This window comes from Lissotriton vulgaris, chromosome 5 (assembly GCF_964263255.1).
Source record: "Lissotriton vulgaris chromosome 5, aLisVul1.2, whole genome shotgun sequence".
Lineage (NCBI taxonomy): Eukaryota > Metazoa > Chordata > Amphibia > Caudata > Salamandridae > Lissotriton > Lissotriton vulgaris.
In genome coordinates, this window is record NC_141693.1 from 434,857,523 (window position 1) to 434,873,306 (window position 15,784).

The following is a 15,784-nucleotide window of genomic DNA, read 5'->3' on the forward strand; positions in this document are numbered from 1 at the left end:
AATTGTTTTGCACAAGGAATCGAGACATCTCACGTCATTTGTGACGCCTTTGGGTGCATACTGTTTCAAAAGAATGCCTTTTGGGTTAGCTTCGGCTGCGGCATGTTTTCAGAGGGTCATGAAGAAGGTCTTAGAGGGAATTGGTAACATCATGTTTTTTCAAGATGACATTCTAATTTATGGGAAAGGGGAGATTGAACATAACAGGACATTGTGTGAAGTTTTAGGAAGGTTGAAGGAGAAGGGACTAACTGTAAAGAGAGAGAAATGTCGAATTGGAGTGGAGACTGTCACGTATCTTGGTCATGTAATTTCCGGTGCAGGGATACAACCAAAGCTAGAACTTGCAGAATCTGTTAAGAAAGCCCCGGTACCGAGTGATAAGGACCAGGTGAGGTCATTTCTAGGATTAGCAGAATTTTATGCTAAGTTTGTTCAGGGTTTTGCTAGTGTGTCTCAACCTATTAGGTTATTGCTTAAAAAAGGTGTACATTTTGTGTGGACAGAAGATTGCCAAGAAGCTTTTGACAAAATCAAGGAAGAGATTGGGAAAATGCCCACTCTGGGACATTTTGATGTGAATAAAAAAACTATTTTAACAACTGATGCTAGTCTCAGAGGTTTGGGAGCGGTGCTCTCTCAAGCTGTAAATGGCGAACAGAGTACTGTTGCTTTCGCTTCAAGGGCACTCAAACAAGCAGAAGCAAACTATTCCTGCATTGAGAGAGAAGCACTTAGTGTGTTTTGGGCGGTTCAGCATTTTAAGTTTTATCTGTGGGGAATCCCATTCTTAGTAAGGACTGACCATAGACCCCTTGTTCAAATTTTTTCTTGTAGACACAGTGAACACCTAACACCTAGGATTAAGCGTTGGAGCGAGGGATTGCAGGAGTATAACTTTATTGTACAATATATTCCTGGGTCAAATAACAAATCTGCCGACTGTTTGTCGCGGTTGCCACTGGAGGAGAACATTGATGCTGATAAAGAGGATTGTGTATTTTGGGTGGCTGAAAATGCGCTGACACAAGATGAGTGGAGGGAAGGTGTAGCTAAAGATAAAGTTTTGTCTGAACTCAAAATCTGGATAAGCCAAGGTTGGCCTGATTACAAATCCTTGGATCAAGAGATGAGAACTTATTGGTCTGTCAAGGATGAAATTTCTTTTGTGGGAGACAATTTACTGAGGGGCTTAAGAGTTATTCCCCCAGTTGAATTTAGAGACAAAATTATAAACACTGCTCACGAGGGTCATCTTGGGAGGAGTCTCACCAAAGCTAGAGTGAGAGAGAGATACTGGTGGCCTACCATGGACCATATGATTGAAAATTTTGTCAAAGATTGTATGCTGTGTGCATCTAATGACAAATCTTATGCAACTAATCGTGCGCCTTTGTCACCAGTAAAAATCCCTGAAATGGTCTGGACTAAGTTAGGACTGGATATTATGGGACCATTTGATCTTTTACCACCAAGTGAGCGTTTTGTTATTTTGTTGGTGGATTACACGTCCAAATGGGTGGTGACTAAGTGCACTTCTTCCGTGAGTGCTAAAGTTGTCATTGAATTTCTCAAAGGTGTGTTCACTTTTGAGGGCCTACCTAAATGTCTTGTGACAGACAATGGGGTGCAATTTGTTTCAACTGAAATGAGAGATTTTCTGATGAATTGTGGTGTGACTCATCAGAAGACTGCATTATATTCTCCTCAGGCCAATGGCCTAGCGGAGAGAATGAATCGTTTAGTAAAATCTTGCCTTCAGCGTGCCTTACTTACGAAGGTTTCTCTTAAAGAAATCTTGAGAGATACTTTGTGGGCACATAGGACAACACCCAATGCAGTTACCTTGACATCTCCTTTTGAGGCTTTGAGAGGTAGGAAGGCTATCTCAAAGTTGAATCCTGTTTGGATGCCAATAATGGATGGAGAGGCTTTATCAGCTGATACTAAAAGAGAGAAAATTTTAAGATATCAGCGTTTGTACAAGACGAGATATGATTCCAAAATGTGTGTGAAGGGGAGGAAGTGGAATGTTGGAGATAAAGTTCTCATAAAAAATCCCAGATATATGCTTAAAGGGAGAAGTACCTTCATGGGTCCTTTCACTATTGTTTCCATCAGGAAAAATGTTGTAAAAGTTAGCAATGGCGGTGTATGGAGTATGTCTAGATTAGTCAAATGTTTGGAGAAAAATTCTAGTTTTCAAAACTCTTCTTACGATGATGTTGATGATGTTGAGTCGTTTTCTAATGGCCAACATGCTGGAACTTCTGGTACTGATTTAACTTCTTCAGATCTTAGTTCTTACCAACCTTCTGGTAGGCAACGTCGTTTACCTTCCAAATTTAAAGATTATATTATGTCTTGATCTGGTTCTCCCTAACCTCCTGTTATACTGTCTTTACTGTATTTATCCTCACCTTCTTCTTCTCTTTCTCAGTCTTTCCTTCTTCTAAGTTTCTTTGCTGTGTCCCCTTTATTGGGAAGGGGATGTGTTATAATTTGATGTCTGCTTGCTTTAAGGAATTATCTGATGTCATTTTGTGTGAGGTCATTTTAGAATGTAAGCCTCAGGCAGAGCAGTTTGTCTTAGCCCTTGTACTGACTGGACGTTGATGCTGTTCCTGATTAAAGACAACAAGCCTACAACTTTGGAGTAATTGTCTTTTTAACACGGTCGTTGAGGTACTTGGGGCCCAGGTTGTGGAGAGCCTTGTGTGCGTGGGTGAGGAGTCTGAACGTGATTCTCTTGCTGACGGGGAGTCAGAAATCCATAATTACACCCCTTATCGCACACCACTCCTCCCTGACATTGTCAACAAATTGTCCCCCTGGGAAACATGGCTCTCAAATCCAGCCGCATTCTTGCATTCCTTACCAGAACGTTTGCATCAAAGACTTCCTTTAACATTACCATGCTACTCAAAGATCTCTTTAACTAGAGATTTCCACACATGCCCACTTACTTACAAAATGTTTCTTCTCACTAGGCTCTTGAATCAGAGCATTATACTTACTGACAGCCTTCGTTACCTGACCCCTCTGAAATGAGTATTCTGCGGTTGGCCATGCCCTTCTAGGAGCCTTATCTTGAAAATGTCCCTCGATATGTTTATGTTTAGGGGTTTTATAGAGCATAGCTGCCCAGGGGCTTCCCAGCGCTGAGGAGCGGACGATGACAGGTGAAGTGAGGAGTTATCCAGGGAACAACCATGTCTTAATTTTTTTCCTGAAACTTACTTCATCCATGAGCATTCTCAGTTCTTTGGACACGGATTTCCAAAGCTTTAGCACTAGGAGCGAAAAAGATCTTCCTCCCCATCTGGATCTCTTCATCCTTGTGGTCTTGATGAGATGATCTGAGGAGGATCTTAGGGATCATTCGGGCGCATAGGGGAGATGAGTGCTCTGAGAGCGGCTAGACCCTTGCAGTTCATGGCTTTATGCACTATACATAATGATTTAAATTTGACCTTGGCCTAGATCGGCAGCCAGTGAAGTAGCCTCAGTGCCCCTTTCGCTGGTTCATGCCTGGGTATACTTCTAAGTAACCTGGCTGCTGCATTTTGTACCACTTGTAGTATGTTCACAGTGTATTTGGGGGATTCCAAAAAACTGAATTCCCGTAATCCAGTCGTGAGACCACCAGGGACTGTGTAGCTATTCTCCAGGTCTGCTCGGGAATAAGACCTAGAATTTTACGAAGCATACGTAGAATTCCAAAACAAGTGGCAGCCAATATCCTAGCTTGTGTTTCCATGGAGAGATTGTGATCCAGCCACATTCCCAGATTCTTTATGGAGTTTTTGTGGATGGGAGGACATCCCAGTTCTTTTGGCCAGCTAATGGTGACTCGTGGTAGGGAATTATTTCCTAGGAACATGAGTTCCGTTTTGTCGCCATTCAGTTTTAACCTATAACCAGTCATCCATTTTGCTACTTTTTCCATAGAAGTAACAGCTTGGTTATAGTTTGATTTAGGTCCCCAAAGTCTGTTGAGTGTAGGTGTGTTTTTTTTAGTAGAGGTCGGACTACAGCATGCTTCCATGCTTTTGGAACTGTTCTTGGAGTAAGAGATAGTGTTAACAACTCTGTGGAGATGGTTCAGAGTGGCATCCCCACCCTGTAGTAGGATGTGTGGAGGTGCTGGATCTTGAGGGGAGCCTGATTTAATGTTTTGTAGAATCATGCTTGTAGTTTCCTTGCTTAGCGCTGGAAAGTGTGTTAGTGCGGGTCTTGCGCCCTGAACCAAGGGATCAATGATACCCAGGGCTAGGTCTGGGTGGTGTGTGTTTCTTTGCATAGAGTTGTGGATGTTTTCTATTTTATTTTTGAAGAAGACTGACAGTTCATTACATCTCTCCTTTGATGAAGATTGCAGAAAGACTTCTTGCTCTATGGACGTGAGGGATCTGACCACCTTGAAGAGTTCTCTTGAAGAGTGGAAGGCAGAATTTATTTTTTCCTGGAAATGCCTGGCTTGGGCTAGTTTAATTTCATCATGGTAGAGTCGGATTGCTTTCTTATATTGGCCCTTGATGGTTGGGTCATATGATTCCCGACAGTTCCATTCAATTTTTCTGCATGCTTTTTTTAGAGAGGCGAGATGGTTGTTAAACCATGCTGCTCTTCTCTGTATGCAGTTAGTCACTATCCTCTCTTTCTGACGCCAGTTTTCTGCCGCTTCATTGAGCCATTCAGCCCAAAGCATATCTGCGTCCTCTACATCCTCTGTCAAGACCAGGATTTGCCCTTCTAGGGACTTGATCATGCTATCCGGTTTAATTCTAGGCCACCTCCTACATGGCTTTGCCCCCTATAGGTTGTATTTGTGTTTTGGCCCAAGTAAAAGGAATAAAGAAATGGTCTGACCCGGGGACTGGTATTGGTGTGGCTGTCTTTAATTTAGAATCGTTAGAAAAGATTGCATCTGTTAGGTGCCCTTTTTCATGTGTGGCCAATTGAACATGCTGTCTGAGTTGCATGGCTTCCATGTCTTTGGGTTAGTCTGTCAGTGGCTGAATTATTGTGTTAGTCTAGGTGAATATTAAGGGCGCCTAGTATAGTCACTGCATCTTTACTGGTGGTTATATCTGCTATAAGATCGGGGAAGGACACCTGGAAAGCATTACAGGGTCCTGGTGGCCGGTAGATAAGCATTCCTGAGAAGGTCTGAGTAGGGGATAACCCAATACTGAATTGTATTGTATCACAGTTGAATAGGGACTTTGGTGAAACGCTTCAGCTATAAATTTCTTTTTAAATGATGGTCACTCTCTCCTGCCCCCCCCCCCCCCAACTTTTTCCACCCTATCCTATCTTCTAGCGGCAGATCCTGGAGGGAGGGCCATGACTAAGTCAGGTGTGGAGCAGTCTTTGAGCCAGGTCTCGGTCACAAATAAAACGTCCAAGTGTTCCTCCTCAATTAATAGCCTGATCTCGGTTTTGTGTATCGGGGTGGATCTACTATTTATTATCACCATTTTTCACGTTATTTTCCCGTCTGCCCCTAAATGGAGCCAGGTTATGTGAGTAGCCACCTTATTCATCGTGACTTTACAATATGTGCAAATGGTCTTTCTTCCTGCCAGGTTTTCAGCTATGAATGTGCGTGCACACTGAGGGGTGCCGACCAGCCTCATTAGTGTCCGTTCAATTGCACTATAGCTTAGACCTCTTGAGCTTTTAGAATCATTACAAGCAGGGTTTGTGGCCACTGGCCCTGGCCGGACGCAGACAAGCGCAGACGGGCTTGCCTTTATGCAATATATGAAGCTTCTACTCACAGACTCCGTCACTGTCCTACTTTAGAAGAACATTCTATTCGAACTCCATTTAACAGAAGTATTCTGCTCACAGATTCTATTTGGTAAGAACATTTTGCTCACGGACCCACCCCTTCGATGCTCATGACGGAACGGTTCCGTCATGAGGCACAGTGGAGCTGTGCTGATGACGGAACCGTTCCGTCATGAAACAATAATGATAATGATTTTTCAGCACAGGAGGGGAATATGTGTAGCAGCGATGAGTTTAATAAGGACATATACCCCTGTATCACCAGCATCATCCTAACCAATGGTCACCCATAAGCATTAACATCCTAATCCCAGACCCACATGCTGAAGAATAATACCAATGTAATAACAGCTAACAAGTAAATAGTAAAGCCAGGGAGAAACAACATGTAGGAAGCACAGACCCCAATAAAAAGTACAAAATTGAATTTATTTGTAAATATACACATGTAGAGTAAAAACATTAAAAATTTCAAAAAAATACAAAAACATTACAACAAATTAAAAAACCAATAAATTCAATATAAAGAAATTCTTTTTGTAGCACAATTGTACAGAATTTCATAAAAGAGTGCCACTCTTTTATGAAATTCTGTACAATTGTGTTACAAAAATAATTTCTTTATATTGAATTTATTGGTTTTTTAATTTGTTGTAATGTTTTTGTATTTTTTTGAAAATTTTTAATGTTTTTACTCTACATGTGTATATTTACAAATAAATTCAATTTTGTACTTTTTATTGGGGTCTGTGCTTCCTACATGTTGTTTCTCCCTGGCTTTACTATTTACTTGTTAGCTGTTATTACATTGTTTACTTTCCCTGTATAACAAATCCAGTTGTCTAGCAGGGGGTCCTTGTTATTTACGCCGAAGAATAATACAGAGACAGACCTTTTAAACCGTTTGCTGCGGCGGCTATTCCGCCGCAGCGCTAAGGGGGAGGCGGGGCCGCGCGGCGCTCCCGTGCTCGTGACGGAACCGCTCCGTCACGGCCCGCGGGTGAGCTGTGCTTGTGACGGAAAGGTTCCATCACGGCCCGCCCGCTCCTCAGAACGTCAGCGCAGGCGCGGAATTCGCGCAGCGCAGGCAAGGCGAGCGGGCCGTGACGGAACCGTTCCGTCACCAGCACAGCCCACCCGAGGCTCGTGACGGAACGGTTCCGTCACGAGCATAGGAGGGGTTAATAAGGGGTTAATAAGCAAATTGTACCTACTAATAGAATCTTACATAATTGCATTTTCTTAAAAAACTCCAAACAAGAATTGTTTTTAAGACTCCTTCATCACTGAGACATGTAATGATAACATTTATTGTTATAGTGCTTGAAAGCGTGCGTTTAAATGCTGTGGAAAATCAAATCACGTTTTCATTACTGTAGGTATTGCGGAAACCCCTCTCATGCTTCCCATCTGCTTCTCACCTCTCGCTGCCGCAGCTGAAAACTTGTTCCCTCCTGGTAACAATTGTATGTTCTTAAAAGGCTCATCAGCTCCGACCTTGAAGAAAGAATGACGGATACTTTATTACAGGTGAAGAACATACCACAACCGATGACGCAAACAAGTACTTCATCTCACCATTAACTCAATCCATATATTCCATTTAGGGCCGGACAGGGATAGCAACCCAGCCCTGGCAATTACGTCTGACTGGCCGGGAGGGTAGGGGGTAAAACCGGCCCCCAGTAACACAAGCATTGGCATAGCCAATAGGTCTCGCCTTTGGGGTCTTATAAGTGTTTAGCCAGAGCTATTGACTTTGCCAACGTCTTCAAGCTGTGTTGTAGAGAAGTGTGACTGCTGTGCAGCATGCTGAAAAGTTATAATAAAAAAGTGTCAGAAGCATTTTTGTTACCTTATATATGACCAAGAAGGCATTATGTACAACTGAACGACCATATTAAAACAAGCATTGAAAATGCAATAGGCCTCGCCCTTGTTTAAGTTAAAGCAATTTATTTTGTAATTAGGTGGCTTTTTAGCTTTGCTTTTATTAGTGTGTTTTACACTTTCATGTACATAACATGCATTTATATAGATATGCAGATGTGTGTATATATATATATAATGAGTCAGCATGATGGGCGGAGCGCTCTACGAACATTAACAACAGCTGAACTTTCAGATCCAAGAAAGATGCTGGACCTTTCCTCACTTACCACGCTGGGCGCTGAGGAGGCTACACGCAGCCGAAATGCATACGCCCATTCTGATACCTACCTGGAAATAAAGCAGCTTTCAATTTTGATCCCCGTTGTGGCTTCTGTTCTTCTTTGGAGGATGTTGGTGATTTTATTCATGCCTGCCACTGGCATGATTCAGAGGCCCCTGCACGCAAGTGGTTTGATCAGTACTGGCAACCTGCTTCTTGTCTCGGCGAGTAGCCCTTCGTTTTTTTCATGTGAATGAAAATGATCGGACCCACCCTGGCAATTATGGACAATATGTACCGGTGTCGGAGTCCACAACTCCGCGTTGGGAGAGGCGCAGCGCGCACTTACCCCCGGCATGAAGAGTCCGGAACGTCAAGGTTGTGCAGTTGGGGACTTGAGAAAGCCTTTGCTCCGGGTGGCACGACGGAAATGAGAGACCGGGTCCAAAGTCTTGTTCGTGGAGAGAGAACTTTCAGCAGCCAATTCCCGGCAACCTGTTGTATGCTGGGACATGTAGTGTACATTGCCTTCAGGACGTTGCACTTGGAGGTAATGAGTCAGCATGAGGGGCGGAGCGCTCTACGAACATTAACAACAGCTGAACTTTCAGATCCAAGAGAGATGCTGGACCTTTCCTCACTTACCACGCTGGGCGCTGAGGAGGCTACACGCAGCCGAAATGCATACGCCCATTCTGATACCTACCTGGAAATAAAGCAGCTTTCAATTTTGATCCCCGTTGTGGCTTCTGTTCTTCTTTGGAGGATGTTGGTGAATATATATATATATATATATATATATATATATATATATATATATATATATATATATATATATATATATATGATCCTTGCAGGTACGCACAATTGAAGGAAGCAACCAGAAGTTTAAATAACACCCTTGGTTTATTACTTGTCTTGCCAGCAAGCAGATAAAAGGCTCAGTCCTCCGAAAGTCTTTCTGTGGCCATACGCGTTTCAGGACAAACCAATTCCCTTCCTCAGTGGCCGATGTGGTGGAGTCTCAGAAAGCACAATGTTTGGCGCACTAAATACAATTCAAAAACCTGCCCCAGTGGGCGTGGCCTCGCAGAGACACTTGGTTATTGTAGTGCGGTAAAAAAGGTTATTTCCCAAGTGGGCCGGCTATCAATCCCTCCAATGTCCATCTAATCCTATCCAAGTGGAATCAAGGCACTGTTCCATTCCCTGCGTGCCCCGCTTTTTAGACAAGAACTGGTGTTCGCAGGCAGCACCCACCTGCATGGCGCCGTAACTGCACTTCTCCCCGTAACTGCAAACAACGGGATGTTGCTTGCACGGGTTCGCCTACACGGCGATGGGCTTCACTTCTCGACCGTGGCCAGCCGAAAACATAAGATCCTTGCAGGTACGCACAATTGAAGGAAGCAACCAGAAGTTTAAATAACACCCTTGGTTTATTACTTGTCTTGCCAGCAAGCAGATAAAAGGCTCAGTCCTCCGAAAGTCTTTCTGTGGCCATACGCGTTTCAGGACAAACCAATTCCCTTCCTCAGTGGCCGATGTGGTGGAGTCTCAGAAAGCACAATGTTTGGCGCACTAAATACAATTCAAAAACCTGCCCCAGTGGGCGTGGCCTCGCAGAGACACTTGGTTATTGTAGTGCGGTAAAAAAGGTTATTTCCCAAGTGGGCCGGCTATCAATCCCTCCAATGTCCATCTAATCCTATCCAAGTGGAATCAAGGCACTGTTCCATTCCCTGCGTGCCCCGCTTTTTAGACAAGAACTGGTGTTCGCAGGCAGCACCCACCTGCATGGCGCCGTAACTGCACTTCTCCCCGTAACTGCAAACAACGGGATGTTGCTTGCACGGGTTCGCCTACACGGCGATGGGCTTCACTTCTCGACCGTGGCCAGCCGAAAACATAAGATCCTTGCAGGTACGCACAATTGAAGGAAGCAACCAGAAGTTTAAATAACACCCTTGGTTTATTACTTGTCTTGCCAGCAAGCAGATAAAAGGCTCAGTCCTCCGAAAGTCTTTCTGTGGCCATACGCGTTTCAGGACAAACCAATTCCCTTCCTCAGTGGCCGATGTGGTGGAGTCTCAGAAAGCTGCCTGCGAACACCAGTTCTTTTCTAAAAAGCGGGGCACGCAGGGAATGGAACAGTGCCTTGATTCCACTTGGATAGGATTAGATGGACATTGGAGGGATTGATAGCCGGCCCACTTGGGAAATAACCCTTTTTTACCGCACTACAATAACCAAGTGTCTCTGCGAGGCCACGCCCACTGGGGCAGGTTTTTGAATTGTATTTAGTGCGCCAAACATTGTGCTTTCTGAGACTCCACCACATCGGCCACTGAGGAAGGGAATTGGTTTGTCCTGAAACGCGTATGGCCACAGAAAGACTTTCGGAGGACTGAGCCTTTTATCTGCTTGCTGGCAAGACAAGTAATAAACCAAGGGTGTTATTTAAACTTCTGGTTGCTTCCTTCAATTGTGCGTACCTGCAAGGATTATATGTTTTCGGCTGGCCACGGTCGAGAAGTGAAGCCCATCGCCGTGTAGGCGAACCCGTGCAAGCAACATCCCGTTGTTTGCAGTTACGGGGAGAAGTGCAGTTACGGCGCCATGCAGGTGGGTGCTGCCTGCGAACACCAGTTCTTGTCTAAAAAGCGGGGCACGCAGGGAATGGAACAGTGCCTTGATTCCACTTGGATAGGATTAGATGGACATTGGAGGGATTGATAGCCGGCCCACTTGGGAAATAACCCTTTTTTACCGCACTACAATAACCAAGTGTCTCTGCGAGGCCACGCCCACTGGGGCAGGTTTTTGAATTGTATTTAGTGCGCCAAACATTGTGCTTTCTGAGACTCCACCACATCGGCCACTGAGGAAGGGAATTGGTTTGTCCTGAAACGCGTATGGCCACAGAAAGACTTTCGGAGGACTGAGCCTTTTATCTGCTTGCTGGCAAGACAAGTAATAAACCAAGGGTGTTATTTAAACTTCTGGTTGCTTCCTTCAATTGTGCGTACCTGCAAGGATTATATGTTTTCGGCTGGCCACGGTCGAGAAGTGAAGCCCATCGCCGTGTAGGCGAACCCGTGCAAGCAACATCCCGTTGTTTGCAGTTACGGGGAGAAGTGCAGTTACGGCGCCATGCAGGTGGGTGCTGCCTGCGAACACCAGTTCTTGTCTAAAAAGCGGGGCACGCAGGGAATGGAACAGTGCCTTGATTCCACTTGGATAGGATTAGATGGACATTGGAGGGATTGATAGCCGGCCCACTTGGGAAATAACCCTTTTTTACCGCACTACAATAACCAAGGGTCTCTGCGAGGCCACGCCCACTGGGGCAGGTTTTTGAATTGTATTTAGTGCGCCAAACATTGTGCTTTCTGAGACTCCACCACATCGGCCACTGAGGAAGGGAATTGGTTTGTCCTGAAACGCGTATGGCCACAGAAAGACTTTCGGAGGACTGAGCCTTTTATCTGCTTGCTGGCAAGACAAGTAATAAACCAAGGGTGTTATTTAAACTTCTGGTTGCTTCCTTCAATTGTGCGTACCTGCAAGGATTATATGTTTTCGGCTGGCCACGGTCGAGAAGTGAAGCCCATCGCCGTGTAGGCGAACCCGTGCAAGCAACATCCCGTTGTTTGCAGTTACGGGGAGAAGTGCAGTTACGGCGCCATGCAGGTGGGTGCTGCCTGCGAACACCAGTTCTTGTCTAAAAAGCGGGGCACGCAGGGAATGGAACAGTGCCTTGATTCCACTTGGATAGGATTAGATGGACATTGGAGGGATTGATAGCCGGCCCACTTGGGAAATAACCCTTTTTTACCGCACTACAATAACCAAGTGTCTCTGCGAGGCCACGCCCACTGGGGCAGGTTTTTGAATTGTATTTAGTGCGCCAAACATTGTGCTTTCTGAGACTCCACCACATCGGCCACTGAGGAAGGGAATTGGTTTGTCCTGAAACGCGTATGGCCACAGAAAGACTTTCGGAGGACTGAGCCTTTTATCTGCTTGCTGGCAAGACAAGTAATAAACCAAGGGTGTTATTTAAACTTCTGGTTGCTTCCTTCAATTGTGCGTACCTGCAAGGATTATATGTTTTCGGCTGGCCACGGTCGAGAAGTGAAGCCCATCGCCGTGTAGGCGAACCCGTGCAAGCAACATCCCGTTGTTTGCAGTTACGGGGAGAAGTGCAGTTACGGCGCCATGCAGGTGGGTGCTGCCTGCGAACACCAGTTCTTGTCTAAAAAGCGGGGCACGCAGGGAATGGAACAGTGCCTTGATTCCACTTGGATAGGATTAGATGGACATTGGAGGGATTGATAGCCGGCCCACTTGGGAAATAACCCTTTTTTACCGCACTACAATAACCAAGTGTCTCTGCGAGGCCACGCCCACTGGGGCAGGTTTTTGAATTGTATTTAGTGCGCCAAACATTGTGCTTTCTGAGACTCCACCACATCGGCCACTGAGGAAGGGAATTGGTTTGTCCTGAAACGCGTATGGCCACAGAAAGACTTTCGGAGGACTGAGCCTTTTATCTGCTTGCTGGCAAGACAAGTAATAAACCAAGGGTGTTATTTAAACTTCTGGTTGCTTCCTTCAATTGTGCGTACCTGCAAGGATTATATATATATATATATATATATATATATAGTTATATATGTATGTATGTCTATGTTAGACCTGGCCACGTGGCGTGGCCCTCTCTGACTTATAGCACCCAAACTTGACCCGTGCACCGCCCAAGACCTCTGGCCGTCACTTCCCCTGTCCGACCAACTTCCTCCATGACCCCACCGAAAGGACGACACTCCCCCGTACCCGCCATCTATCCTCCCGGCGCAGGACGCCCTCACACACCATCACACACGATGGCCTCCGGTAACCATTCCCCTGTACCTAAAATGGCCGACCCCGGCCCCAGCGAGACCTAGGCCCTAGACGCGCCCTGCCCTGCTGGGGGGTAGAGGGCTCCCCGTGAGCAAAATAGTGAGGAGTAGTTTCATTCACACCTCTGACCTACTCTCGGGAGATGGGTTTCGATCGCCCCTCCGGCCTCCCTGAGGGCTGGCTCCATGCATGCTGGGTGTCTGGCATCCCTCCCGATCCAACTTCAAAGGATCAAAGGGCCAGGTGGCAGGAAACCCCGACAAGCAGCCCCCAGGCTCCAAGACCCCTGCCTGCGAGGGCTCCGGACTTCAAAGAGGAACAGAACTATAACAAAGGGTGCTCTGGAACTATCAAGCAGTTGAATCCTGGACGAAGAGAACCCTGCTGACGTGATCGCAGCTCGACAACATCGAAGAAGAACGCTACCTGAACTTTGGAATCTTGGCGAGCCCTGCTGACATCGTGCCGGCTAAAGCTTGGCAGAGACGAACATCTGCCCGAACCATCCGAGCCCTGCTGACGTGGTCGCGGCTCCCTTGAACCCTGAGAACACCTGAGCCCTGCTGATTGGATTGCGGCTCCCCAAAGATCGAAAGACCTCCTGTCCATTCCTGCTCGAGCCCTGCTGACTTGGTCGCGGCTCGGAGAATATTCTGGTCCGGCTGGACCCAAGACCTTACCGTATCGAGGATTGAGAGCTGTGCGCCGGATACGCTTCGCATTGACCCTGAACATTGAGACTGTCCCGCTAACCCTACCCTTACCAAGACTTTTATGAACCCTTGTTCAGATTGTAAATTCTTGACCCTGCGGATCATAAAGATCCAGATACTTCTGCTAGATAAAAGAACCTATTCTTCAGAACTCTACGGTGTGGTGTCCCTTTGTCGAGTGGTGAGGCCTCAGCGCGTGCGATCCTAGATATGAGACTCTTCTCCTGAGGAGTCTCCCGCCAGTGCTCGGTAGTGTTCCTAGGAGAGGTGGGTCATGGGCTGGTCGGAAGCGTATTCAGTACCCCATGGGATCGCCCCTTCTAACATTGGTGGCAAGCGACGGGATCCAAGCCCACATCTAGAGATTGTACAGTGAGCAGCTGACACACTACAGAACAAAGACGGAGGGAAGAACCACCATGAGTCCCACGGGAACCAACGCGAGTCCTACGTTCCAAAAGGACCAGTTGGAAGAATACACGCACACAGACTTAAAGCAGTTTTGTAAAAACTTTAAAATCACTACCACTGGGTTAAGCACCAAAGAAGATTTTCAGAAAGCCTTGAAGGCCTGGGTGGAGTCCGGAGCCCCCCTTCCCCAAACAGAAGGAGACGGCGGAGAGGTGGAGCAGCCGTACGAAACCACAATCTTCCAGGGGAAGAGCTGCGGCACCCCGGTACGAAGTAACGCATCAGAGGGGGGCCTGTCCCCAGAAGTACTAGCGAACCAAGAAAGAAGCTGAAGCCACGAGCAAGAGCTGGCCAAACTAAAGATAGAAGGAGAACTGAAATTGGCAGAGAAAAAGTTAGCCATGGAACAGTTACGGGTGCAAGGAGAATTGGAAGAAAAGAAACTCCAACGAGAGCACGAAGGGAAGAAACTACAACTGGAGCATGAACGCAGCCTAAAGGAGATCGAGCTCAAGACGAGGAGTGAGGAAACCAGGTCCCGGGGAACCGAAAGACCCCTTCCCCGGTGGAACCAAAAGTTCACATCCCCAAGGATGTGGTGAAAGAGTACTACAAGAACGACGACATCCAGCAATGGTTTGAGGCCTATGATGTAGCTATGACCTCTCACCGGGTCCCACAAAAGGATTGGGGGGCTGGGTTGTGGGGTCGGTTCCTGAGTGAGGGGAGAGACATCCTCCTCGACCTGCCTTCCACAGTACTCAACTCCTACAGCCACATGAAAGAGGCCATACTAACTAGATATGGACTCACCCCCGAAATGTACCGGCAACGATTCCGAGACTGCAAAAAGATTCCTGGCACCACGTGGGTCAAGTACCTGAACTTTTACAGCAGGGCCTTGGAATTGTGGATCAAGGGCAGCAAAGTCACCACCTTCGAAGAACCCTTCGACCTAATCACTTGGGAGCACCTGTCCACGAATTGTTTCATGGAGTTACGCCAGCATCTCCTCGACAGCAAGCTCACGGATCCCATGAAGCTAGCCATTGAAGCTGATCGCTGGGTGAACGCTCGGGTCCCCGGGGCCCCGTAGGAGACTACCCCTGAAATGGTCAGGGACCTCCCCGCCAGAGAGGGGGGGGGAAACCAAGGAAGACAGAGGGAATTCCGGTCAGGTCCGCAGCGTGGCCCCCCAAGAAACTAACCCACACACTTTCCATCTCCTCCTCCAGCCAGCACCGCCCCACCCGGTAGGCAAGGGGCCGAGTGAACATCACCTGTTACAGATGCCAACAGTCCAGCCATTACACCAGTGACCCCCAGTGTCCCATGTACCAACGGCCCGCAACAACAGCTCCCCCGGCCCTAAAAATGGCCACAGTGGCTCTAGGAGAGGAAATAGAGGATACAGAAGAATGGAAACCTGCAACCATGCCCCTGGTTTCTCTAGGCGAACGAGAAATGATCCCTGGAGCCCCCCTGCCTACCAACACAAAGAAATACTGACAGTGGGTGACGGTCAATGGGCACAGAGTAGGGGCCCTTCGCGACACCGGGGCGAGCGTCACAGATGTCACTGTCCACTGGTCACAGAGGACCAGATCCTACCCAACGTCTTTTGTCCCGTTATTTCCTCTGACAACTCAGAGAGCCTCTGCAAAATGGCCCAAATACCCTTCGAGTGGGGGGGGAGTGACCGGCACGTTGCGAGTGGCCGTCCAAACCTCACAGCCTGTGGACTGTCTACTGGGCAACGATCTAGAAAGCTCCCTGTGGGCGCAGGTAGAACGAAAGGCCC

The 15,784-nt window shown here is 47.0% G+C and overlaps 1 protein-coding gene across 1 annotated transcript in view; it reads right to left on the reverse strand.

The window, feature by feature from the left end:
- The window catches only part of RASSF4 (Ras association domain family member 4), a 568,816-nt gene that overhangs the window by 156,196 nt on the left and 396,836 nt on the right, over positions 1-15,784 (reverse strand). The window contains exon 4 of the mRNA XM_086921856.1: positions 7,221-7,296. Coding sequence (XP_086777982.1) covers positions 7,221-7,296 — 76 coding nt within the window. The remainder of the gene's footprint in view (positions 1-7,220; positions 7,297-15,784) is intronic.